We start from the raw sequence: 25,591 nt of genomic DNA on the forward strand, positions 1-25,591 counted from the left end.
AGCCAATAGACTTCAGAACATTCTTGGCCTTTTGGAAAATTATTTCTTTTTAAAGGTAATAAATGTATACCTTATTTTATTTTATCAGTAAATCTTTAACATCTATCTATGTGCTTAGAAATTTGTCTATTACATAGCAGCTTTAAAATATATTTTGTATTTAAATAGTTCTTTTTTCCATTATCCTTTTTAAAATCAGTTTTTAGATATTATATCTTTTACAGGTTGACTACATAACTTTACAGAAATGATCTTTCTGAAATAAAACACCATTTATCATAACACAATGCAGCAACAGACTTGTCTAAATAGTGCAACAAATCTATAGACACTACACCACTTCCATTTTGTTGTGGAGTTTCTAGAGAATAGAAAAAAAAGATAATCTATGATTTGCAGTTCGCCGTGTGTGTGTGCAGCAGGAAATGGAAATTTTAATGTCTTGATAGTAATTCCATTTCATTTGTTACCAAACTGAGAAAGAATATGCCGCCTACCTTTGTCTCAATTTGTTTGGTGTCTAGATTCTGAAAAAGCAGCTTTACTCTTGTTTTCCCATCATCTGAAGATCCTTTCAGCTGAGAGAATTTAAACCTCCACAGCACATTCTAAAGAGAAGGAAATTTGATTAAGGACTCTGTTACACACTCTCACCTAGAACTACAGATAACTGATAGATGTTGACATATTAAGATAAAGCTTTAAGACAACAAATATAGTGCATGATAGCAGGCTAGTTGCAGAACAAATAAAGTTAACGGTTCTGTATCATAATGTGAGAGCAAAAGATACTGTATAATATTCACTGATTAATTATCTAGAAATTCTCAATATATGTAAATGTTTCACTTGTGTATCTGAAATAGTATCAACATCCATGGCAAAAGCTTAATTCTAGAATGAACCAGGAGGATATTTGTATCAGTTTCAGTATGAACACAATTCAATACAGTATCTTAATCTCTCATATTTCAGCTAGCTCATCTGCATAGCATAGGTAATAATACCTTATACAGATGTTGCAAAGTTGCATTCACTGATGTGTGTAAAGTGGTTTGAAATGTGCTATAGAAATGCAAAATTGTTATTTTTTAATGTGGTCTTGCAAACTACAAAAAATACATTGTGTGTTATACAGTCATTTGCAAATATATAAGAATTCTAGGTTATGATCAAAGCTAGCTCTCGTATGGGTTTACATATGTGGTCTTACTAGTAGGCAAATCAACAGGATATTTTAATAGTTATGAGGGTGTTTTTAAAAAACTAACCCTGGGAAATTATTTTTGAAACCACTTCCATTTTCTGTTTTTATCTGAATGTTTTCTGTTCATCACCTTTAAAGGTATAATAAGTCTAAAGAACAAACTAACAACTTGCATCCAGATTACCTGCTGATGTTTCCTTAATGTCCCGTAATGTTAATGAAAATTGATGTACATGTTGACATGTGAATCAGTCCCTGGTCACTGCTGAGGAAACATGACTTAAATGCTTTGAAAGCTTTTTCAAAAGAACACATAAAACAGGCAGAAGAAATTTTGATGTGTTCCATCTTTCACTTTGCCTCACTGCAAAATATTCTCCTTATGTACACCGGCTCCATACTTACACTTGGAAGTAGCAGACTTTCTCCCTGTGAATTTGTCCAATATTCTGTAGGTAACACTGATTGGATTTGGGGTAGAATAGCTGGTCTGTGAGTCACATGCAATTACAGAAAGAAGGAACACCAGTCCTCTCTAAGTGAGTTGAGACTATTTCTATTATCTGATAAGGTTGATACTCTGGGGAGTTTTGAACTACTCTCTGCAAATGAGACTACTACCACATATAGTTGGTAAATTCAAGAAAGACTGTGCTGGCTTATTCCTAATTCAGAACATGGTTAGCCTGGAAGACAGCAGGAGCCCTGCTTCCCTCAAATTAAGTTTGGGAAGTTATTTCTTCACATTGTTGCTATTACATTATATGCCTTTATGCTAATGATAATGATTAAATATTCACTCTTAATGTCACATATGCTAATTGTGATTAAAATCCCACCATTCCAAGTGCTACAGCAATGTAGAAAACAAGAATATCTGACTGAGAGATGATTAAAATGAGAAAGGTAACAAATGTTGGGATATTACAGAGTTTGTCTCATTGGCCAATAATTTTTTCTTTGTAGTGGATATTGCACCACTTGAACAAATGTCAACTGATAAACATGACAATATATATTTAGCGTGAGGAAAATCTAACAAATTTAAATTATTCTATTATGGTTTTTACAACCCTACTAATACTTTGTAATGCCCTATAAAAAATAAAAAGTCTTACAGGAGGCAAAAAAAGCTTGACTCCATCTCCTGGTTCCCAGCAGACACAAACTCAGGTGGCTTCTTAGATTTCCTAATTTAAAAGATGAAAAAAATCAACTATGCTACGGCATTGTGATTAAACTTTACATTCATGAATAGAGTTTAACTGGGTCCAGAGGGCCTAATTAGACCACCTGAAAGGTCAAAGCTTAAATGGGTTTGGATCTAAACAGAACAGATGAATGTTCTATATAGTGTAACTGCTACAGATGGAGAGGAAACAAGGACCTAGGAACAATTTAGCAATAATGTGCATTGCTGGAGTGATCATCTCTCCCAACAGTTGACACTTTGTGAAAAACAGAAGAAGCAGATGGCTCTGGAAGGCAGAAGAAAATGCACACTTTGGGATCCCTTTATTTTAGGTGAGCTGCTAGAGGCACAGAATAGGGAAGGTGAACCAATTAAGCCAGCCAGGTACAAGAAAGCCTGTATGATCACATACAAAACAGCTGCAGTTGACAAGGGTAGCTCTGTGATAGGCCCCAAATGGTAAAAGCTGCATGAGTCAAAACTGTGACGACCCTGGAACAGTCAACTCCAGCTGACAATTACAGGCAGTAAGAATGAATTGCACAAGTTGCCTGTTACTGCCTCACTCAGAGGCTTGAGGATGCACAGGCCATCTTCATCTCTCACACAAATACAAAACAAATGTATATAGGTCTTCAAAATTTTTACATTTTAATCTATCTAACTTTATTCTGTGTTTTTCCTTTAGGTAAGCAACAAGGATTGATCTAAATCCTCCTGATCACTGACAGTGAAGGTAGCACTTTGAGTCAAAGTCCTACTCCTCCTGTAGCTAAAATCTTGGTTCTATTGAACACAGCAGGAAAAGGATTTTAATTCTGGCTTATTTTCTGATATTTTGAAAATGAATGTCAATAGACAAGTTTATAATCCTAAAAGTAGGAGTACACCTGATCAACCTACACATTTAAAAGAAACATTCTATATAGTTTAAACCAATGAGATTGCACGTAGCTTTAGGTATAGAAAATAAAATGTGATATGCAGAGCACAATTTGAGCATGCAGTATCACCTTAAGGCAGGGAAAAGTATGCAAAGGTGTTTCTTGGGATTTTACCCTACTTAATGGGATAGCACATGCAATGTAAAGTCTAAGTTTTCAAATGCCAATAGTCTCGGTCATTATTTTGCTTCCCAAAGATTTCAAGAAACATGCATTTTGGATGACAAAAAAACCCCACTAGATTCTTTGTCAATATTTTAAAATGGAGTTTATTTCCTCTTTATGTAGAATGACTTACTCAATTTCTTTCATAGACATTTGAAAGAAAAGAAAGCTTTCATTTTTGAGTAAAAGATGATATTTTGAGGGACAGACCTTCTGCTGTATAGCTCTATTAAGGTAGAAATATTTATTATATGTAAATTTAATTTCACTTACAAATAAATTTAGAAATTCATTTAAAATAGCTTAAAATATCACCTAAAATTATATTTAATATAGTAGAATTGTAGATATTGTTTGGAAATTGGTATATGTCATGAACCATCCACAACAGGCCTTTTAGATGCAGCCAATCTGTTTTGCAGAACAAGAGAATGTAATCATCTGCATTATGACTGAAGCACATTGGCTGTAGCTCTGTTTAGTATAGACATAGCTTAACTTTCTTATGATGGAAGAATAATTAATCTTGTCTTATATCTGTGACTTCAAAACAAACTGAATCAAGTGACACTAATTTTCTTCATGATTAGTAATCTTCATAAAATCCTAAAGGATTTCAGATACTAAGAAATCAAGTTCTATGCTAAATATTAACTTTCTTTCCTTTTATTACTTGAGAAGGAAATGAGCTGTTTTATATCCTCCTCCAAAATATCTCTTCACATGCTACAGTACAAAGAAATTATTCCTTTCTAGTCTCAAACGGGCTGCATTTCAGTGGTGCCATATAAATAAAAATTGCAGTATTTTAGGGGAAGAAATACTACACATAAAAAAATATATTTTTTTATTATTCCCAGAATTATCAGTCAAGTAGAGTTATGTCTTCTGCTCCTTTTCCTCTTACCTTTGTTTTACTGTCAAAACAGGTAAATCCAAGAGCAAAGTCAACTGTGAAGCACAGGGTATCCCCTTGCCAACTGCACACATATGTTTTAGACTGGAAAAAAAGCATGAATTTTGAGAGAACAGCCATCAGTTTCATTTATCATATAAAAATAATGTTGTATACACTTTTTTGAGCATGAGAAGACACTCAGCTGGCAACACTACTATTGCTTTATATTATTGCACTTTAAGTTAATAAAAGCTTTGACAGTAATGTAGTACCAGATCTGTTAGCCAGAGATTAACTGGAGAACTTTTTCATATAAAGAGTCCCTATTTCTCGAAAAAAATAACATTCTTGGAAATTATCCTTTATAAAATGCAACATAGAACTAGCAATGCCAAATCTGACCATTTCAAAGCTTTTGGAAAACTGCTTATACCTGACCTACTAATGGTTTAGCACATCATTTCCAATAAATGTGCAAGTAACATTGCCTAAATATCTGGTGATTACAATCTAATTATGAAAGAATTATTACTTCACCCTATTTCTGATTTAGACTTTGAAGATAGTCTTTTTGCAACATTTTCATGCAAGAACTTGGGTGACATGCCACTGCACTACTGTTAATTAATGCCAGCTAATATAATAATTTAATAATTAGAGCTAACTAGCACTAATTAACCAGTATTGTTACTTGCTAGACAGTACTATATATATGCCAATTCTTTGACCCCTTTTTAGGCTGAAAAAAAGAAAGTTCTATTTAAACTTCAGAAAAAGCTTTACAAAAAAAACTCAAAGAAAATTCTCCTTTACATGCATATTTAAGACTAGCCAACTTGAATATATGTTGCATTCTGAAAATAAAAGAGAAAATTTCAGCTACCAATATGAAATGGCTTGATGACACTTAAGTCAATGGCAAAAATCCCACAGACCTCCATATGAGTAGGGAAAAGATCTTGCCCTCAGCCTTTCCTCGCTGAAGTTTACAGCCCATTTTTAAAATGCTTAATATACCCTCATGTTTTATGAAAGCTTTTTTCTTTTTTTTTTTTTCTCCCAGGAGAGCATCACACTGTTATCTTACCTTTAGACACTTGTTAATTAGAATTTTCGTACCAAGATGCTGCCTAAAAAGTGTTTAAGTGCCTAAAAATAGTTTTAACACAAGAATGGCCAGGAGGAGAATGAAAGCTTTAATAAGCTTGCTTAAGTTATTGAAAGTTTTCCACTTAATCACTTTTTAAAGATATTTTTAGTACAATATAAAACTTTAGTATTTAGTATCTCTGAAAGATTTTACTATTCAAAAAAATTTAGAGTTTTATCAAAACAATGTTTCTGAGTTACACATATAACATTTTATATAGGTTATTGAAAGACCTTGGAATGAAATTCATTTATTCATATACTAGTATTATAATCAATCAGACAATGACAGAGTTGTAAAATATTTCTGAATAAAATATTTTCCTCACTGGTGTTCAAAGATCGTATTTTTGTCATTTTAAAATATTTCGGTGATTGATAGTCAATTAGAGCAGTATTTAAATATCCCCACATTTTATACACTAATTAAAATGTGGCACTAAGCACCAGTCATAACTTATTCTCCATTATTTTCCAATTAAAAAGGTTATACTAACTGAGCTCTGACTCAGCAAAGCAATTTTAAAAACTCATATTAAATTAGATCCCCCAATGAGTAAGCATCTAATTACACAGCTACAAAAGTTGAATACTAAAATGAACTATTCACTAATAATTAAGCCTGGAGTATTTTATGAATATTCAATATTTGCAAATAATGTAAATGGTTTGGAAATTATTTGCAGATAGATACTAAAGACAAACAGAATATGTTGCATTTTCAACAAGATAAATATTGCAAATAGATGTAATCAAGATTTATGCGTACAAAAGACTCATAGCATTTTTAACAACAAATATAGTTCGGGTTTTGCCATATAAAGTAGAGATAACAACTGTTATTAAATTTGCTTATGGCACATGCTCAGTGACTCAATCTCTCAAATGCCTCCATAAGATAGCCTCCCATCCCCACTCGTTCACACTAGCACAGATCACTGTCCCTTTCCATTCTTGACTTTGGCAATAAGCTTCCTTTACATTTGTGATTATGGGATCACCCTTGGGTGTCTACAGCAATTGTCTGCATGGAAGCTTAATATTAGCAAGCTGGGTTTGGATGTCTTTTAATGCAATTTTGGAGAAAAAAATGCAGACAGTACTGCATATTAGCTGCCTCTCTGAGGCGTCCAACTTGAGAACTCACAGTTTAAGCAACAGAGAGGAACGGAATGGATTATTAAAAGAAATATATATCTTCCTTGCTGTTTGGAAATGAGATTTTCTGGGCTTAAATTTAATGCTGGCTTGTCACAAAAACCTGAGTAAGTACAGGAGGATGAGGATCTGCAAAGTCTCAACCTTAAGATACGCATTAAAATATTTTCCTGACATACAGCAATAGTCTAATATCCACATTAATTTACTAAATGCATTTACACAGATCATATAGATATGAAAATTCAAAAGAATTGCAAGTGTGGTACAGTGACAACATTTGACACTGCTGCAGACGAGAGCAAATATTTAATCTTAGTGGCTCTGAAAAGTAGCAGGGATGTAGACTCAGAATGCACTCATGATGAGATTCTTTAGCCAAAGGACTAAGAATTTAGCTGTTAAAAGGAAGGGGTTATGCCTAAACTGCATCAAATCATACAAGTAGCGTATATTTCCCAGATCAATCATTTAATGTTTTCAAAGTCCTTTGATAGTGAAATGATCTGTAGAACTATTATTTGTAATAAAAGATGATTACAAACATCTTATCTCTGTATTCATTCAGGTACCACTATCTCAATACTTATGCCTTTAACTCATGAAAATATCATTAAGACAACAATATCACTGGCTAAATAGAGGGAGAACTGTGTTTCTGACTTCCATAAATTCTGTAAAATGAATCTCTTATACACAGACCTCCTGTGCAATGAAATTCCTACCTCGCTTCAGCAAATCACTGAAACAAAGCTGAGATGTTGTCTGTACAAGAACACCTGGGGACTATGACTCCTGGGGAAGAGTGAAGAGATGGCTGGGCAGACCTCAGAGTTTCATACTGCAGGAGGAGTTAGGAAGAAGAAAGGGTCTTGGAAGCTAAATGATGGGAAAGCAGGTCCTGTATCTACAGGCAGGAGGTGAAGGAGAGGTTTCAGCCCTATAACAAGATCAGCTAGATAGCGGGTCTTCACCCCCATCCACGAAACTCTTCATCCATCGAAGCATTATACTACAATTTACTAATGTTTTGATACTTTGAGAACTTGGTAGATTTCTTTTTTTTTTTTTCTCCTAGCCACATCACCAGAGAGTCAATTGCTATCTTCCATGACAAGTGCACACCTCCAGGTATCTGCAGGTGGTAACTAGCACTGAAGATGTGGGTCAGGTACCTCCTAATGGTAAAAAACAGAAATGCTTTCTTCATGGTCATGTTCCATGAGTTTTTACATCAGGGAGGCGACAAGGGACAGGGTGCTTCAATTCTCTTAAACAGAGACTGATGCAGGATTTTGAGTAACAATTAGGAAAGCTTTTTCAAAAATGCTTGACAGTAGGCCAATTCATTTCAAAACCATTTTTGTATGATCCTCTTTGCTTCAGAAGGAGAGAATGTATTTGTGAACAGATCTGCTAATGTAATGAGGAGCGCTTTAAATTTGGTTCGTGGGGGTTGGGTACCTAAGTCCAGGGGTAAGGGAATACTGAAAATGGAGAATGAATGTGTGAGAAAAGGCTACCAGAGGGACTTTCACATCCATTTAGGAAGGAGGGCATTCAGCAGTATACCTCAAGTGCCTGTGCAACAGTGAATGAGGCTTGGGAAAAAAAGAATTATCAGTTCATGTGCAGTCAAAGGACTCTGGCATGACTGGAATTACAGAGATGTAGTGGGCAATATGCACAGTTGCAGCCCAGTCACGGATAAGCACAGCCTGTTCAGGAGGGAGGGGCAAGGAAGAAGAGGTCCCCTCCTCTTTTTGAGTTGCCTTCTATGTAAAGGGGACTTCTGATCAGAGGACTTCTGATTTCAAAAGAGAGATTTAGCTTTCCTGCATAAGCTGAATACACACATATTTGGATGCTTCAGGGACAGTGAGGTCCAACTACTTCTGAAAAAATCTAGACATCCAATAGACTTTGTGGCTACTGGAATATTTGCCTTGAAATGCTTTGGCTTGCGTGCCTAAATATGCCTAAGTCCTGTCATAGGTGTGAAAGGTACTACCTCTGGGTTTTTTTCCAAGACATACAATCTTTTAATGTTCCTCTGACTTTCTTGGATTGTTTTCCAACCAACAGACAAGGATTGTATTTCTTCATATTTTGAACAAAACTCTTTAAAATTATAATTACTAATTCTGATGGTTTTGAGGTTACATACTGAGGTCATCAACAAAGATTCATCGTGAAGAAATACTATTTTACACCATCTTTAAAGAATCAAAGAGCTCACAACCGTGAGCTTTTTCTGTCAGTTTTCCATTTTCGTATCCCAAGAAACTGTTTGGCAAATAGAATTTCTAATGAACAAATGAAATTCAGTGATGTTGCTCATGTAAGGATAAAAAACGCAGTGAGAAAAATGGTAATAGCACAGGTTGGTTCTAATGGAGCTGACCTCCTTAACTTTATTTAGCTTGTCCCTAATGCCCCATCAAGCTTACAATTTCAAAAACTCAGCTGAAGCCTGGCTACGGTTTTGTTAATTATTGTCTTGCATGAAGAAAAACTCACTTCTGCTTGAAATTACAGCTACCTCTTATGCCATTCATTCATATGCAACATATTCATTCTTTCTGGCCTCAGCTATATTCTGTTGCACAGGAATTTTAGTGTTTTTGATCAGACAAAGTATAGCAAAAATTACAGCTCTTTTGTTCTAAATAAAAACAAATTTGGCACCTATGTTACTTTGCATGTTTACTTCCCCAAAAGCCATTAGAAAGTAGATAATATAGGTATACTTTATTGCGTAAACTACACAGTCCCCTTCCTACTCTATCAACTACTTTATATATGTATACACATATTTGCGCTAAGATATACTGTACTTATTACATGTATGTGGGAAAACAGTTACTATTTTTCAATATACTCATGTTATACAGTTCCACGCATATTTACTTTATAAAAATAAATAATAAAAAATAACCAGACAACAAAGAATTTGGTCAAGAACCATAATGCACATAATACACATATTGTGTACCTTTATTACTTGTTATTTGAAGTTAAAATATATGCTATGTCTGTGAGTGGAAGTTAATCTGTCACCGATTTGCTAACTGCTAAAATCTTAACACAACTTCTACTTTGCTTACAACAAGGAAGTGTTCGCATTCACACTAAGTTAGAATTAATTTATTAAAGTAATTAATAAATTTTGAGAAAATTTATTCTTTCACAGGGACAATTCATCCCAATTACATGCAAAAATAAACAATACAGTTGATGAGAACAAAATTTTACTTGCTCAGTAAAACAGTACCTACTTCATGTGTTATTAAACAGCCATTACTACTTGTTCTGGTGGTTTTGCTTGTTTATAGTTACCTACTAATAAAAATATACAAAAATCAGTAACAGCAGTTACTACAGGAACAGCTGTAGCTTTAATGTGTTTTATGCAAATCTTAAGCGATGACCAAAACCTATTAAATCTGCTAATGGCAAAGCTCTCTTGAACTATTCAAGACCTGCCTGTTGTTACTTAATGTTCAGATAAGAACTTAACTATATAGGCTGAACTAAGAGATATTTGACTTTTTAACAGTCTGTGATCTCATAAAGACTTAAAAAATTGACTTTTATGCATGAGAGGGGGACGGTGGAATTTTAAGGGACTATACGTGTATGAAGTGATTTCTTTATCATTCTCTATTAGATTGGACACTAACATAATCATTGAATTTAATTATAAGAGTTTTCTCTAGAAACAGTCAACAATTCAATGATATTAACAGAAAATTCCAGTGTTCCCAGTTTGAACTGGTAACATTTTGGTATCGTAAAAACATCACTGATATTTGTATCACCCGGGTTCTAAGACCTAGCAACATCTTATATTTTAATATTTTCTTAAGACATTTAATATTTTCTTTAGTCTTTCTGCATCTGGAATTATGAAAACTATAAAAATAGGAGGAAGTTTGTGGAAATTGTCGGAGGAACCTGAAGGCCTGACACAGAAAAGAACCTAAATGAGGGGTTCTTTTCATATGCTTTAGTTGCAAAATAAAGCACAAGAGAATTTAAAATACAGTGAGGGTTAGAAAAAATAGAAATTGGTACAAACTGCTGACAGTTTGTACCACATATTTTTGCATTAAGGAGACAGACTTTACAGAATCACAAGTAAAAGAACATAGCATATGACATGTCAATGCCTTTGTCTTTCTCTTTTTCCATTTTTTAGGCAGCTATTACACCACACAGCAGAGGTTTTGGAATAAATTCCAAAGTATTTACCAATACATAGAGTTTGCTAAAGGCCTTAATATGGGACAGGATAGGCCTTTCTGAAATTCTACTTCTAGCATATAAAAACTCTGAGGAGGAAGTGAAAATGATGATAAGAGCATACAGTTGTTATGATTGTACAGAGAAATGTATCTTAGCCCACATCTAGTACACTCTAGAGAGTGTGTTAGAAGGCATACAAAATTAAAACCCTTAATTCTGAAGACAGTCTACAACATTTTCTTCAACAGTATTTTTTATATAGAACTACCAGTGCTGAACAGAAGTGCTTTTTAAACTTTCTGAAATTCCAGAATATTGAATTAAAAATGCATATATTTTTGTTTTCAGGTACGTGAAAAATTCTGAACGATATTTTCAGATATCAGGTGTATGCCTGTTCCAGATAACTTTGCAAAGGTATCAGTGAAATAATTTTTTTTGCTGTGCATGAATATACAGTATTTTCACTCAAAAAATGTGGCATATCCACTCACATAGTCATACCTTTAAGAAATTCATCATATCACAATTAAAAAATTACAGAACTGTGATCATTATGTGATGACAGTGTTAACTGTGATCACAGTGTTAAACCACTGTGACAGAGAGACTAGGACTGCATGGACTTGAAGCCCGAAACAAAATGTTTCTCTACAGGGAATTCTCTTTCTATAGGAAAACTGTGTCACAGTCTCAGCTAGAACTGAACTACTTGGCAAGACTACTCAACCATGCAGATATGGTTACCTACTCATGGCTATTGCATTCTCTCTGTAAAGAGAACCTTAGGCTAATGTAAAGCCAACAGCAAAAAAACGCTTTGCTATCGCCTTTGCTAGACAATCAGACTATGGATTAAATTGTTAGTAGAAGGCAATGAGAGAAATGGAAGTAGGAGGAAAAATCAAAGGCCAGGTGGCTTAGTGGGAGTCTTCCTCTAACAGTGAAAATTCAAATGGCATTCTTAAGCTTAAGTTTACGTTGGGAAAAGATTTTGCTTCCTCACCTCTGTGCCTGAACAGCAGTTTTACGGATTTGTAGCAACCATTTTTTTCCAGAAGGAAAACCAAGGTACAACAGTGTACTGTTTAGTATTTTCCTATCTCTAGAGTGTCCTAAGTATATTTTCACATATCTGAAGCAGATGCGGAGTAATCAGGCTGGCACCATTCATGTCAGTAGAACTCTACTGACTTACTCCAGCAAAGGCATTGACTTGCTTTCGAAAAAGTTCTTTACTGTATAATACAAGGCTTTTCTTTTCAAGTGATATATAAAAGCTGGAATGACGCTACTACAGATTTTGCAGTTGAGAAAGGATTTAATTAGAAGTATCAATGAGAGACATTCCCAAGTACAATATTCAGCTCTGCATCAAGGCTCCGTGGACTGGGGTTTTCTTTTGTACCTGATTCTTATAAAGAAATCACAGAGAGAGAACAATAGAGAACCATAAACTTTTAAAAATAGAAAACAAGATGACAAAATTTTCAGATCAAATTTCTCTATAAATCTGAAATTCCATTTGAGCAACTTCCTTACAGCTTTAGTGGTTTTATACTTATACAAGTCTGTAACATTCTCTGACAAATAACAAGAATACACTCTAACCATATAGTTTTTATCTAAAGCTTTAGATTTATAAATAAATATAAATATATTTATAATATATGTAACAATTTAGATGTATCCTTTTGATTTAGTTTATTTGTAATTTTAAGAATATGCTAGGATTTTTAGAAATATTGGCGTACCTTCATGAAAATCAACATTTTATATTAATCATGATTTAAATACGAGGACATAAACTACAGAACATATAAGCAAGATTTTGTTTAATATTTTTGTACACGCATAAAATTTCTTGTCTGCTTTACAACATTAATAGGTGCACTGCTTGATTCTTCCTCAGTATCCCATCTGCTGAATTATTAATTATTTTTACAAATGTTAAACACATACAATTAATCTGTATAGCTCTAAAGATCTGACTTTTGGTTGGGGAACTTTTTTTGCATTCACATGAAAATTAATTAAAATTTAATGGTGTTTCCAAAGATGACCATTTAAATTGGAATTGTAATAAGCTTCCTATACATAATTAAAACAATCTAAAACTTAATTGTGTAATTAAACTGAGTGCTTCTGGTAACAAACTGATAAGTATCTTTTAATGACCCTATAAATCTAACCTAATCTAATTGCTATTTAATACCTCACCTGAATTTAAAGAGGATATTCAGTTTGTTTATTTGTTTGCTTCAGAAATTAAAATGCAGTATGTTCTAAAATTAGCACATGACTGTCTTTCCATTATTAAAGGGATTCCTCTGTATAATTTTGCTTCATATATGCTTTTGTTGTCATCACAGAACATAAAATTAAGATAATGTTGACAACTTGATTGAACATTTTCACATTTTAAATACTCATGAGCATCACATTCATCAACCCTGTTTTATTCATCTTCTTAGTTTACCATGAAGAATTAATAAATTCATAAGATAGAAATGACAATTACTTCTTATTCCGACTGCCTAATTTCTGCTAAATTTTATTTATGTAGGGGAACATTTCTTGATGAAACTTAGAGGGTGATTCAGAATCCTATTTCTCAAGCACCACTTAATTCCTAAAGATGCCTAGAAACAATCAATGTGTTTGTTTTGACTGCAGAGTTGCTTAGACACCCAAAGTCTTCTGAGTTCTCAGAAGAGCTAGGTTAGCTGTGATACAAACATGAGTAGGGAGATACCTATTCTCTGCCTCTGCCTTGGCTTTCCAATACCCCTCTAATTACATATTACTTGAGTCCAACAATATTGTGATGGATTTATAATGGAATATTATGCTGTAATTATTTAGCAGTCTCACCCAGATTTTGATATTTACAGATTTTATTTTTGAATAGAAACATTAAAATAGAAAAAAAAGTTTAAAATATACGAGTAGGCTAATATTGATCATGATCACAGAAGAACTGGATACAAGACTGCATTGCTATTCATTGCAAAAATAGTTTAGAAGCTATCTGAATTTTTATCTAGTGGAATCTCTTCAGCTAACTCCTAATTTTGAAAACAATGGGAGTTTTGTTGATACCTCCAGTGGACTGAGAATAATATCCAAAATATACAAGTTAATTTTGTTTCTTTCTGGAGCAACTTAGATTTTTGGAGCTATTCACCTGTTTGTTTATTTTGGTGAAAATGCAGGTTTTTAAAATGTCAGTGCAGTTTTGTGCAGTTTTCTATTTGACCTCTCACAGCTATCAATATATCAATAAATAAAATATCACAAAAGCAAGTACATGATTTAAAATAAAAGCAATACTTCTCATATTATAAAACAATTATTGCTAATGAAAGGTCAGGAAGTAGTACATAGGCATATAGTCACTACTATGTTGCTATTATATATAATATAGTCAAATGAATGCATTTAAAGGGAAATTATTAGAAACTACTGGTTTCACGCAAAGGCTACTGAAATCAGTTGGAGCTAATCTATTCACTTCTGTATGATTATTGATCAGTGCTAGTGACCTCTTTCAGGGCATTTTTAATAGAATACACATGCAAAATTAAATAATACTTCAGAACAGTGAGCAGTTGTAGGAATGAGGAGATTGTATAGATCATTGTCTGAGTTGCAAAGGATAGATGGAAAGAAAGTATTATATGGACATGTTTTACACAGAAAATTTTAAAACCATAGATATGTACTAGGAAAACAAGAAGTGAAAAACAAAACATAAACACAGAATGGATTCTGAAAGAATTTAAGCAATGAATATTTCATGGAAAATAATCTCATCTTCTCAGACCTGAATATTATGTTTGGGTTAGAAATGAATTAAACTGATGAACTGGTAAAATCTGTGACAAGATATTAAAGAGGAAATTTAGAAAGACTAATAGAAGAGAAGATGTCAAAAATACCCAGGACTAGATACTCAATCAGAGATAGTCCATCAAGCAAAACAGGAAAGAGAAACAAAGCTGAGGAAAGGATATTGTATAAAACATTTCTTTAAAATTATTACTTGACTTGGTCATCCTGAAGAACATTCAGTGGATAGAGGGAAATGCTAAAGTCTGGAATAAGAAGATAACGAACTCAGGATACTTTGAGATAAGTTAATTTCAGCTCTGTGATCTTCCATAACTGTGGAACATTGCTTATGATCACAGAGGAAAAACAGGGATTGGCAGGACACACCAGCATTGAAAAGTAATTCATCGCTGCTGACAAAACAGAAAAGGAATTGATTAATTGCATTTGTTTTAACTATTCTTGTTTCTTTTTTAGGAATTTTAATTTCTAAAAAATTAAATATTAAAATAGTGTTTTATCAGCATAATATTTTTGAAATGAAAATTGAAAGCTTCCCACTGCAATTATGGTCCTTATTCAAAAGAAAGAAGTCTTATGGACAAATGAACCTACAGGTGACAACCTTTAATTTTCTGGATGCTGAAATGTCAGTCCCCTTTATGTGGCTAGAAATGTTCTGAGTAACATTAAATTGCAGACTTCATTCATGCTACTCCTGATATCCTTCTGAAAAGATGGACATGAAAAGCAGCATTTATTTTTTGAGGTAAGAAAGGAAATAGTGAAATCAGAAAGATTTTTCACTGCTGGAGAGTGACCACAACACTTTGTACCCTACTGGCATAGTGGTTTATAGCAAACTTGAATGTATGAAACTGACTGACAGAAAACTAAGATATGGGAATACACACACAACAACTTAAGCATTGCAACCAGATTTTTAATCTAATGCCTCAGCTGGAGTCTTCAGATAGGCTGAACCATGACTAGAAGAAATATTAATATCTTTTGTGCTATACTGGGCTAGCAGATTCTTGAATTCAAATGACAAAGATCATTGCACAAGTGAATAATTGTCCCTTAATTTTGAGATTGTTAGACTGTAACAGAACATCAGGTTTTGAGATTTAACAATAAACACTTCACAATGTCATATAAGACAAAATAATGTCTTTTAAATCAGTTACCAAATATTTTGATCCCCACCCTTCTTACACTTTAATTCTATATTATCTGTTTTTTATATGGATGATGGATAAGATAATTACGTGGTTGGTCAAATGGATTCATCACTATTTCTTGAAGAGTTTGCGTGAGAAAATCCTTTATGCATTACTAATCCCTCCCTGAAACCTAGCAATTTTTCAGGAAGAATCACATTTTTTCTGAAGGACTGCATTCCTTCTCAGAAGTGCACGAACAACAACATTGCCATTACAAAATCTTTTTTGTTACCCTATCAGTCCAAAGAGATTATTAAAACTCTTCTAAGTGAACATGCAGAAATCTCCTGGGAATTCCAAATATACATAAACTTAGAAAAGCTGGTTCAACAGTCTTGCTGGGACTCCCACTCCTTGCAAGCTGTGCTAATGCAATACCATGATCCAGTGTGCTTTGGCTAGCATAAACATCTTTAGGAGGCCCCTGCAAACTAGCACACACCTGCTCAAGCTTGCATTTGTGCTAAACTGTGTAAATAGATTTTGAAATAGAGAAGGCTTATACTCTTAACCCATACATTCACGTACTACTCATCCAGTTCAGTTGGGAGTACAGATCTAGATGTTCAGCAATAACTTCCTTATGTATAGCAATGGTATATAGTATAAATATGCTGTAAGTTACAACTTAACTCAAAATCAATAGAACTGCCCTGTCTTCATACCACAAAATACCTCCTTTAGGATTAAATATCTGCTTTAGGATAAGCACAATCATTCTCTGGGTTCCATTCACTAACTCTCATGGGAGCTTAGACACCACAAGGCTAATAGGCACCCACTTGTAGATAACTGTATGGGGAATCTGCATCTTAAATTTCATATCACCTAATGGGAAATGTATTATCTGGTCTGAGAAAAGAATAGCTTGAGAGAATTTTACTATTCAGTAAAGAGTGATAGAGTGATATGACAAAATTTGTTCTCACAATGATTTTACAATGATTTTTCAAATTCTTCCAATGTTAATAAAGTCATTCCTAATTTACAATTAACAATGTAAGAGCAAAATACTTCTTTCTTTGTTCTTTGAAAATAGAACCATTATGCAAAATACAATAAATTTATATTATGCAAGTAGAAAATAAGCTTTATGGAGGACACTGTTAAAGGTGTCCTGAAGAAACTCCACAGAAATTTTTTTCCAGTTGCAGAATGTATCAATTTCCAGTTTATTGTAATCAAAGTAAATTTATACATTACTACTTCTAATTTTCAAACTGTCATAATATACTCATACAGTGTTATCACACAGTCATAGACAGATAAATATTTATGTGATGATGAAGCTTTCAGAAGCCTTTGGTGTATTAAAGTATACTCAGATCTTTACTCACAGTGCATATTAATCTGAAACAATTATTAAACATATGCAGTAACTTTGCTAAAATTTGTTACAGAATATTTTACTGATGAAATGACTCCAGGATTCAAAGTATTCATTACTTACCCCTGTTCTTTGAACTTCCAAGAAAATTGCTCTTTGAAAAGATTTCTCCCACACTGCCAACTCACTGCCAAGCTCTACATTGAAATAATGACTCTTGCCATGTCCAACCATAACACTGAAACAATATGGCCTCTGGTCGTCAAGATCATAGTCCTGATGAATACCTAAATACAAGTTTGCTTGTAGCCAGCAATCATCAGCAAGCCAGAGCTGAAAGACATGTTTCAGTATGTGACTCTTCATCTAGCAAAAACAAGCAGTTATGGCAACATTGTCTTCTGTAAATGACAGGTACTCACTTATTTATGTTGTTATATTAACAATTATCTTGAAGCAATGTTTTGAGAATTAAGGAATATTTGCAAAGACAACTTCTCTTTTACTTTTTATTCACTTTAACCTGTATATACAATCTGAGCTACTTCTGTACTTCCAAAATACCATCAAAGTAATCTAAGCAATACATACATTGTAATTTAAAAGGATTTTATAGTAATGAAGTTGAGGAGGAAGGGATGATTAGGAGGGTGACCAGAAGGAAGTTCTCTGACTAAGGTTAGAGAACAAGCCTACCAACGGAAGAGGGAAAGAAGGATTTTGGAGAGATACTGGGGATAAATTTGGGAGACAGCATATGGGAGTGCATCAGAACTTCTAAGAAAGCCACTGGCTGTAGAGCAGATAGCATACTATTGTTTCTCCAGAGGATGGTGGGAGAAGTTTCTTAAAAATTCATCCATGATTCCAGGTGATGACTAAAAGGTCTGCACTATCATGCCGAAGAGAGAGAGGAACACCTATTAGCAGGTGTGTTGATAATATATGGAACTATATTTTATATCCTTCCAGTTCTGTTTCTCCCCTTTTCCAGCTATCCTGTGATCAACCATTTGGAAGTGAATTGCTATTTTTTGTTTTATATGTGAACTTGAATTCAAACTTCTATAAGCAAAATGGTGTCTTACCTACTTTATAAAAATGGACTGTTTAAAATAGCAAAAATTGTGACTATGATGTCAGATACCAGTTCCAAGTAAAGCAATTCCCTCTAATTTAAATATTTTAGCTTTTGAATTTATAATCTATTATAAAAGTAAATATATATAAATACATATTATATAATATATATTCTTTTATGTTTTTTCATCATAGGTTTTTCAAATGTCTTCATAATAGCACCCCTTTGAACTAACATATTTATGAAAAAATCGGCAGGAAATAGCCCCTCGCAGTCAGTGGAGTTGTATCTGAGATAAATTTAGCTGACCACATACCTAGTTTAAGTTGCACAGTTAATCAAGGAACTGATTAGTGTGATTTTGTGAAACAAAAAAAAAAAACCTTTTAAAGATGAAATAAAACGAAAGACTCCCCCATATAGTGATAAATGCTTCTACGAAAGAAATTACTTTTGAAACAGACTTAAATGAATGGTATCTTATTTAAAGTGTCTCCCAAACACTAAACTCAGATTTGTAAGATTGAAAGATTGAGTTTCTTTCTCTTGAAGCACTTTTAATGAGCCCATTTCACTTTACAGTTTTGGTCCAGTCATAGATTACTCAGAGGTGACACTGAAAAGAACTTCTTATAAGCTCAAAGAAATGATATTTTGTTTACAATCAAGTGGAGGGAAATTCCTGACTTGCTTGAATGCAGTTGAAGAGCTCTGCACCAGTCTTACAGCAGAGTACAAGTACTCCACGCTAGCTGGATTCCAGTCTGCTAATGCAGTAATTTATTAACAATCTAATGGTTATTCTGGAAATGACAACATGAGCTTACACAGGTCGCTTAGTAGCTGCCAGTGTGCCCTGCAACTACAAGGGCAGTGAAGTGAGACCCTGCCATCAACTTCAGGACAAACCAGAACTTCCACATTACTCTTTTATAACCAAAATACATCCCTGTAACACAAGGTTTTGTAAATGAAAACACACTCTTACAAGAAATTTCCTTTATGTTTCAGTTTATCATTGATTAGCACGAAAACTGAGAAAAACAAAACTAAATTAAAAAGCCAGTCTTTCCAGCTGCTTATAGATTTAAATATTTTCACCAGTTGAATTTTCAAATTATATATGTTTTAGTTTCTATATGTTAGATAGGGCTCTTTCCCACCTCCCTTTCTCTTTGATGGCACAGGGAAGAGAACAGTGAAAGAACAAAAGGGACTTTGCAAAGAGAATCCCATTTGTTACGCTCTAATGTCACCTGTAAAGAGCGTTTTGTTTCTGGGTTTAGGAGAGGTCTCTAGTCAGCCAGGTATGGGATAAAAGCAGATGCTGGACTGGACATAGGTGGCTTTGAAAAGATCAGAATGCAGCTTTGTACCCAAGTCCTAGAATCCTGTAGTCAGAATAAGCACTTTAAAGATTTTGCATTCATTTTTCCAGGACCTATAGTAGTCTACCATAACCTACCAAAGTCTGGACCTGCAACCCATGCACATAAAAACAAACAAATAAGCAAACAACTGGGATCTGAACATCTAAATGTAACCTACAATCATGTATATAAAATAAATGCTTACAAGTTTAGGGTCCTGTGTCCTTCCTGTTCTAGATGAACACACAACCACCTTCACAGGAGAGCAGTGAAGGTTCCCTTTTCAGTAATAAAAAGCAGAAGAAAAAACTGCTCTGCTAGCACATTCTCCTCCAGGTACTGCCCCATATTCACAAACAGCACCAAACTTCTCATGTGGGAACTGAAAATTTTGCTTGTGCTCATGAACTACTGAGTAACATAAAGCTGGCATATCTAACTTTATGCAATTTACTCAAACCTAAGCTGTGATGTCTGCTGTGGGTGTCTTAGGGTGCACCTTGGACGTGGCATCTAATACCACCAGGGTACACTGCACTTCATTGTCAAAAATGGCCCTGCAGCTATTCTAGGAGAGAATGGTCTTGAGGCAGTTCAAACCGATTTTCCCATGCTTTTTTGGACTGATGAAATGGAAGCTGAGCAGAGATTCTCCTATGTTCCCAAGTGTCACCTCTTTTTCAGCAGCCATGGACTAATAGGTATTAAGCCTACTTCTGCTTTGAGACTCAGTAATGCTTACCCTGGCTCTTAGACTAATATATATATATTTTTTTACTTTGACTGAATGTGAAAATGTGATGTGTGGAAACACTATGTATTAGAAGAAAATGAAATGTTTTTTAAGGCAGATTGATTTTTAAAAAGTATCTAATGTTCTTGCCTCTGAACTATACAGATTTTCAGTAACAGTTCCAGTAAATATGGAGTATGAGTTAAGATGGAGGGGGAAAAATGAGATAAATGAGATCAGATTTTCAATCATCTGGTTGTTACCACTAAATGTTCATGTATATTCAAGTGTGAGAATGTGAAATATGAATATTCATTCACATATTTGCATATGTATGTTTATGTTTGCATGTGTGTATATATGTACATATGTAAACACACACAAACCTAAAATATAGCAAGTGTTTTGTGTTAAAATCTAATTTCCATATTGAATTCTTATTTTCCATTTTTAACTTATGTCATAATCAACACGAGAAGCTTACAATCTGATGTGTAACAACTGACCTTGCCTTAAGAACCATCTTTCCTAAGAACCAAAATGATACAATATTCTCCACTACACCCTTACAGTAGTTCTAACTAGCTTCGGAAAATCTTTAAAAACGCTCTCCCAAAACTGCAGTCTTTACAACATGAATTCCACCTTTGAGTCTGCCATGCAGAAGCTTTAATCTCTTAAGAATTTTGTCCATGTTTGTTGAGTCACACAATTTCCTTCATTTGTCATGTATACTAAAGAACCAACAGAAAAAAAACTTTAGTGTTGAGTTTAAGCTTTTGTAATTTAGTTAATTTAATCACTAAGATTTGGAATGAAGTATTCATCTATTAAAATGTCAAGGACATTACGAGTTGAATTGTGGGTAGTTTATTTCCCACTTTTTCTTAATGAAAATTAAGAATTTTTTTCATGTTTTTCAGAATTTACTTCAAGCAAATTCTTGTGATGTCCTTGAAATTAACCTTACCAGAATATTCAAGGAAAGACTGAGTATGAAATCAGTAGTAACATTTATAGGAGAGAAAACAAAAACAATGCCTACTATACAGCAAACCCTTCTCAAAAGGCTTGACGAGTATCTACTTTGTCGCTGCCCAATTTATTTATCTGGAAAATACAAGGTTTAATAAAATTTTAAGGAAATAGAATCAATAACCTGGGACAGAGCCTCTGCCCTTTGCTGCAGTGATAGGCAGTGAAGGAATCTCCTCACTCTGGCTGAAGGGCTGGAACTGCTGAATTTTTCATTTACAACAGCAAAATTGGCCACTGAAATCAGTAGAGGCTCCTTTAGCTGTCAGCTAAAGGGAATGACACCTCTGTAAGATGCAGATGTCAGCACATGTTTAAGAACTATTTTTGTAGTTTCTGTCATCTCACATATTCTTTGCTCTGTGGTTATAACTTGATCATATTTTCAAGTTTGTTCTTCTTTTCTTTTTCTTTTTTTTTTTTTTTAGTCATTATCAGCAAAACAAGCATAGGAAGTAAGCCTGTGTTGTTGAAAGCTAGTTTGGAACAAATAGTTTGAGTGGTCGAGATGTTGTACCTATCCATACCTGTCACCCCATTCTTTAAAGAATTTGGTCATTTACTGCAACAGGGAACTCCATTCCGAGCCAGACAGAAAAGGGGGATCGAATGTTATTGTCAGCTCTCTGAAAGATGTATTTTTTGATCTGCTCCTTCTGTAACTTGTCCTGAATAATAACTGTGTTGCATCAGAGAAGCATCCGTAACCAGCACTCCCTTACAGTAATGGAACTTAAGTCGGCGAGCTACTGTTCTCCTTCTGCAGTTACGTACAGACAGCAGACCAACCCGTCTTTAGAACACTAGCACATGGTCAAAGGAATAACAGTAAGGAAAGGGTCAGCAGCTGGTCAGAATTGTTTTCAGTTGGTTTGGAATTTTTCAATGAAATAGCATTTCATGAAAAAAGACTGAATTATTGAAAACCTTCTTTTCTGGGAATTCACTCATTTTTATTTTCTTAGAAATATCTCTTATTTAGGATGGCATTTCTTGATGTAATTCTAACAGCAAGTAGTCTAGTAGTTAAAGCACTCATACAGAACGTGAGAGAGATAAGTACGAGTTTTTTCCAGCTAACTTCCGATTTGGATGGCTGCAAACTGGTACCATTACTGTCTTTCTGGACATCATCCTGTGTAAACTTCATAGCTTGCAAATATAGTGAAGGAAAGTATAATTTCACAGTTAGAGTGCAGTCTGGGGACTCAGGTGAATTACAGTCTTCTTATGGCTCTACTTTCAGTCTTCTGCGACTCTACAAGCATACTTTTAATATACCTATGCTTGGGTTTCCCTGTCCAAAATGATGATGATCAAGTTATTTCTCTCACCTACAAAGCAGTTTCCGAATACCTAGTAAAGAACTAACTTAATCTATCTGATGGAACTTATCATACAAATATCTTTCACAAATCAATTCTATAAACAGACTGCTAATGTTTGGCCAAAAAGTCATTCCTCAGGACAAGCTAAAGAGATAAAACATGACAACGTATCTAGACTATGCAAAAAAGAAAAGAAAAAAACCCTACAATACATGAATGCACCATGTTGTCCTTTGTAAGGTAAAACCAATTATAGTGTTAGTAAGTTACTCACAATCTAACAAGGACAGAATTTTGTATTCCTTATTATGCAAATTAAATAAAAGTACCTTACATAGATCAAAATTACAAAGAAAGCATTTTTTGTCACAGTCATGTAAAAATCTGACTCATTAAAAAGAAATGCAATATCAAGCTTCATTATGATTAGCTGTTTGTTTCATTCGTAATTGACATGGCTGCCTGTAATACTGAAAAATGTCTTCAATTTGGAAGTATTTTAGTAAGTTGCTCGCTTGGAACCTAATCCATTTGCTGTAGTCTCTTATACTTACATAGACAATGCAGCTGCTGCAAAGAATAGGCTTTATAACAACAGATAAACTACTTGAATGTTAGCTACTACCAGTTAATCTTAACTTGAGATCATCATTAACCTGAAGAGGTAAACTCTTTTTACTAAATAGCATAATCGTAATTTTTGGGAAACCTACCTTGTGAATTTTAAACAGAACCTCACAGAGGTTATAGATTTTTTCAGCTCGTACCCAGTCTAGTGTGCTTACCTATAATATCAAAAGAAAATATTAAAAACATATTTCTTTTTACATATTTCTATTAAAATTATGAAAAGATGAAAAATTAAAAAGATTTCACCAATGATTATTCTACTGGATACTATAAAAATATTCAAACGTTACTACCCTTAATATCCAGGATTTAAAAAAGACTGCCAAATAGCATTTCATTTTTAAAGAAACAGAACCTAGAGGATTCTTACCAAAATTAAAACATATTTAATTACATTTTTTCTATTATTACTTCAGTATGATGGAAACCTCTTTGTAATCTCTGTGGTGAGGTACATAACCATATTTATTTTACAAGATGCTAACAGACAGAACTTTCTCAAATTCAGAGTCATTCAAATGCACTCCCCAATTTAATAAAAATTTTAAATCAATAAACCAAGATGTGATCCTAAATTCAGCTTTGAATTCACATACACTAGAACACAAGGACCTTAATTTTATATTAAAAATGAAAAAGGACTATATATTTACAATATCTGACATTAGAAAGAATGTCAGCTGTGTGCTTATATTTCTTAATACTAAAAAGAAATGGAATTTTTTGTTTTCTTTTGATTTTGTTACAGTATCCTGTTGACATTAATGGCTGCTATAGCTTGACACTTGGAATGATATTTGAAGTTTTTCTCTCTAATGTCTAGGTCATGGTATTATGTGATAATCATCTGCTTTATTTTAAAAACAGGATCTAGCCTATGCAGTTCAAGAAAAAAAACATGAACCTCTAAGTATAATACAAGGCGAATACACATTATTTTCTTTATATTATTTACAGCAAAGTCATGTTTTTTTTCTTGGTGAATGCACAGGTATGACTGTTCAGGTACATGGAGAATGTGACTATACCGAACTCTGAAAAGCACCACAAAACTCAGGAGCAGACTGTGGTGATTTTTGTCAGTAACTAAAAGTTATTTCACCTGAATGCTGTTTGAAGAGTAATGTGAACTCAGTGTTAATTTCTGTCTAATCTTATATGCTCTTGTGTCCACTCCAACAGGAACTAATGGACATCATTGCCACATATCTGTCACAGCTATGAGTTTAAAAGCAGTGTTCCAGAATTTACCTAAAATCTTTCTTCCTAGCATGCAAAACATCTCACTTAAATTTAGATATCAGAAGTGTCTAATATTAACAATCTAATCTAATTCTTCATAAATCTAATTTTAATTCCCTCATGTTTGGGAAAGAAAAAAAAAAGACAAGACAGTGGTTTCTCCAAGTTGTCTTACATCCTTGCCATAGGGTTTATGAACAGACTGTGGAAATGCTTTTTCTTTTTCTGTCACTGGATATAGAAGTTGGTAACTACTTTAGATTAGATATGTAGCTTTCAGAAAACCAAACTTAGTTGAGATGAATCACATATTACAAACGAGACTGAAGACCCCTGGAAGTGAAAGCTGTATCACCACATCTTTTCAGGATGTAAAGGGACTCATATTCCATGGTTGTCCATTTGACAGTTTTTATATTTTAAAAATTAAATTAAAAAATCACCTAAATACAATGCAATACAATTCTTTCTGTAATATTATAAGCATTGTTTCATCATAAATTAAAGCTCAAGACATTACTTAATGATAACTTTAAAAGTACTTAATACTACCTTAAAGGAACTTTGTCAAATTTAAATCTAATGTCAGCTGCTTTAGAAAACCAATTTAAAGCAATTTTAAATATTACACTTGTCCTCCCATTACTTTATAAAGTGCAGTAATTTTTGGAGTCATACATTACTGATTTTAAATATTCTGTTACTATTTTCTTTCTAGTGAGGTGCAATCAATATTTTATTTGAATTTTGATTTTTAATTATTGTTAGGAGTTGGCAGTAACACAAGATTAGAAGCAACTGGAACTGAGGAATTATGGCAGATT

The 25,591-nt window shown here is 33.7% G+C and overlaps 1 protein-coding gene across 1 annotated transcript in view; it reads right to left on the bottom strand.

The window, feature by feature from the left end:
• Nucleotides 1-25,591, bottom strand: part of SNTG2 (syntrophin gamma 2) — a 174,858-nt gene that overhangs the window by 15,208 nt on the left and 134,059 nt on the right. Inside the window, exons 13-16 of the mRNA XM_064508091.1 lie at nucleotides 23,609-23,680; nucleotides 17,472-17,681; nucleotides 4,416-4,508; nucleotides 498-608 (exon numbers count right to left, since the gene is read on the bottom strand). Coding sequence (XP_064364161.1) covers nucleotides 498-608; nucleotides 4,416-4,508; nucleotides 17,472-17,681; nucleotides 23,609-23,680 — 486 coding nt within the window. The remainder of the gene's footprint in view (nucleotides 1-497; nucleotides 609-4,415; nucleotides 4,509-17,471; nucleotides 17,682-23,608; nucleotides 23,681-25,591) is intronic.

This window comes from Dromaius novaehollandiae, chromosome 3 (assembly GCF_036370855.1).
Source record: "Dromaius novaehollandiae isolate bDroNov1 chromosome 3, bDroNov1.hap1, whole genome shotgun sequence".
NCBI lineage: Eukaryota > Metazoa > Chordata > Aves > Casuariiformes > Dromaiidae > Dromaius > Dromaius novaehollandiae.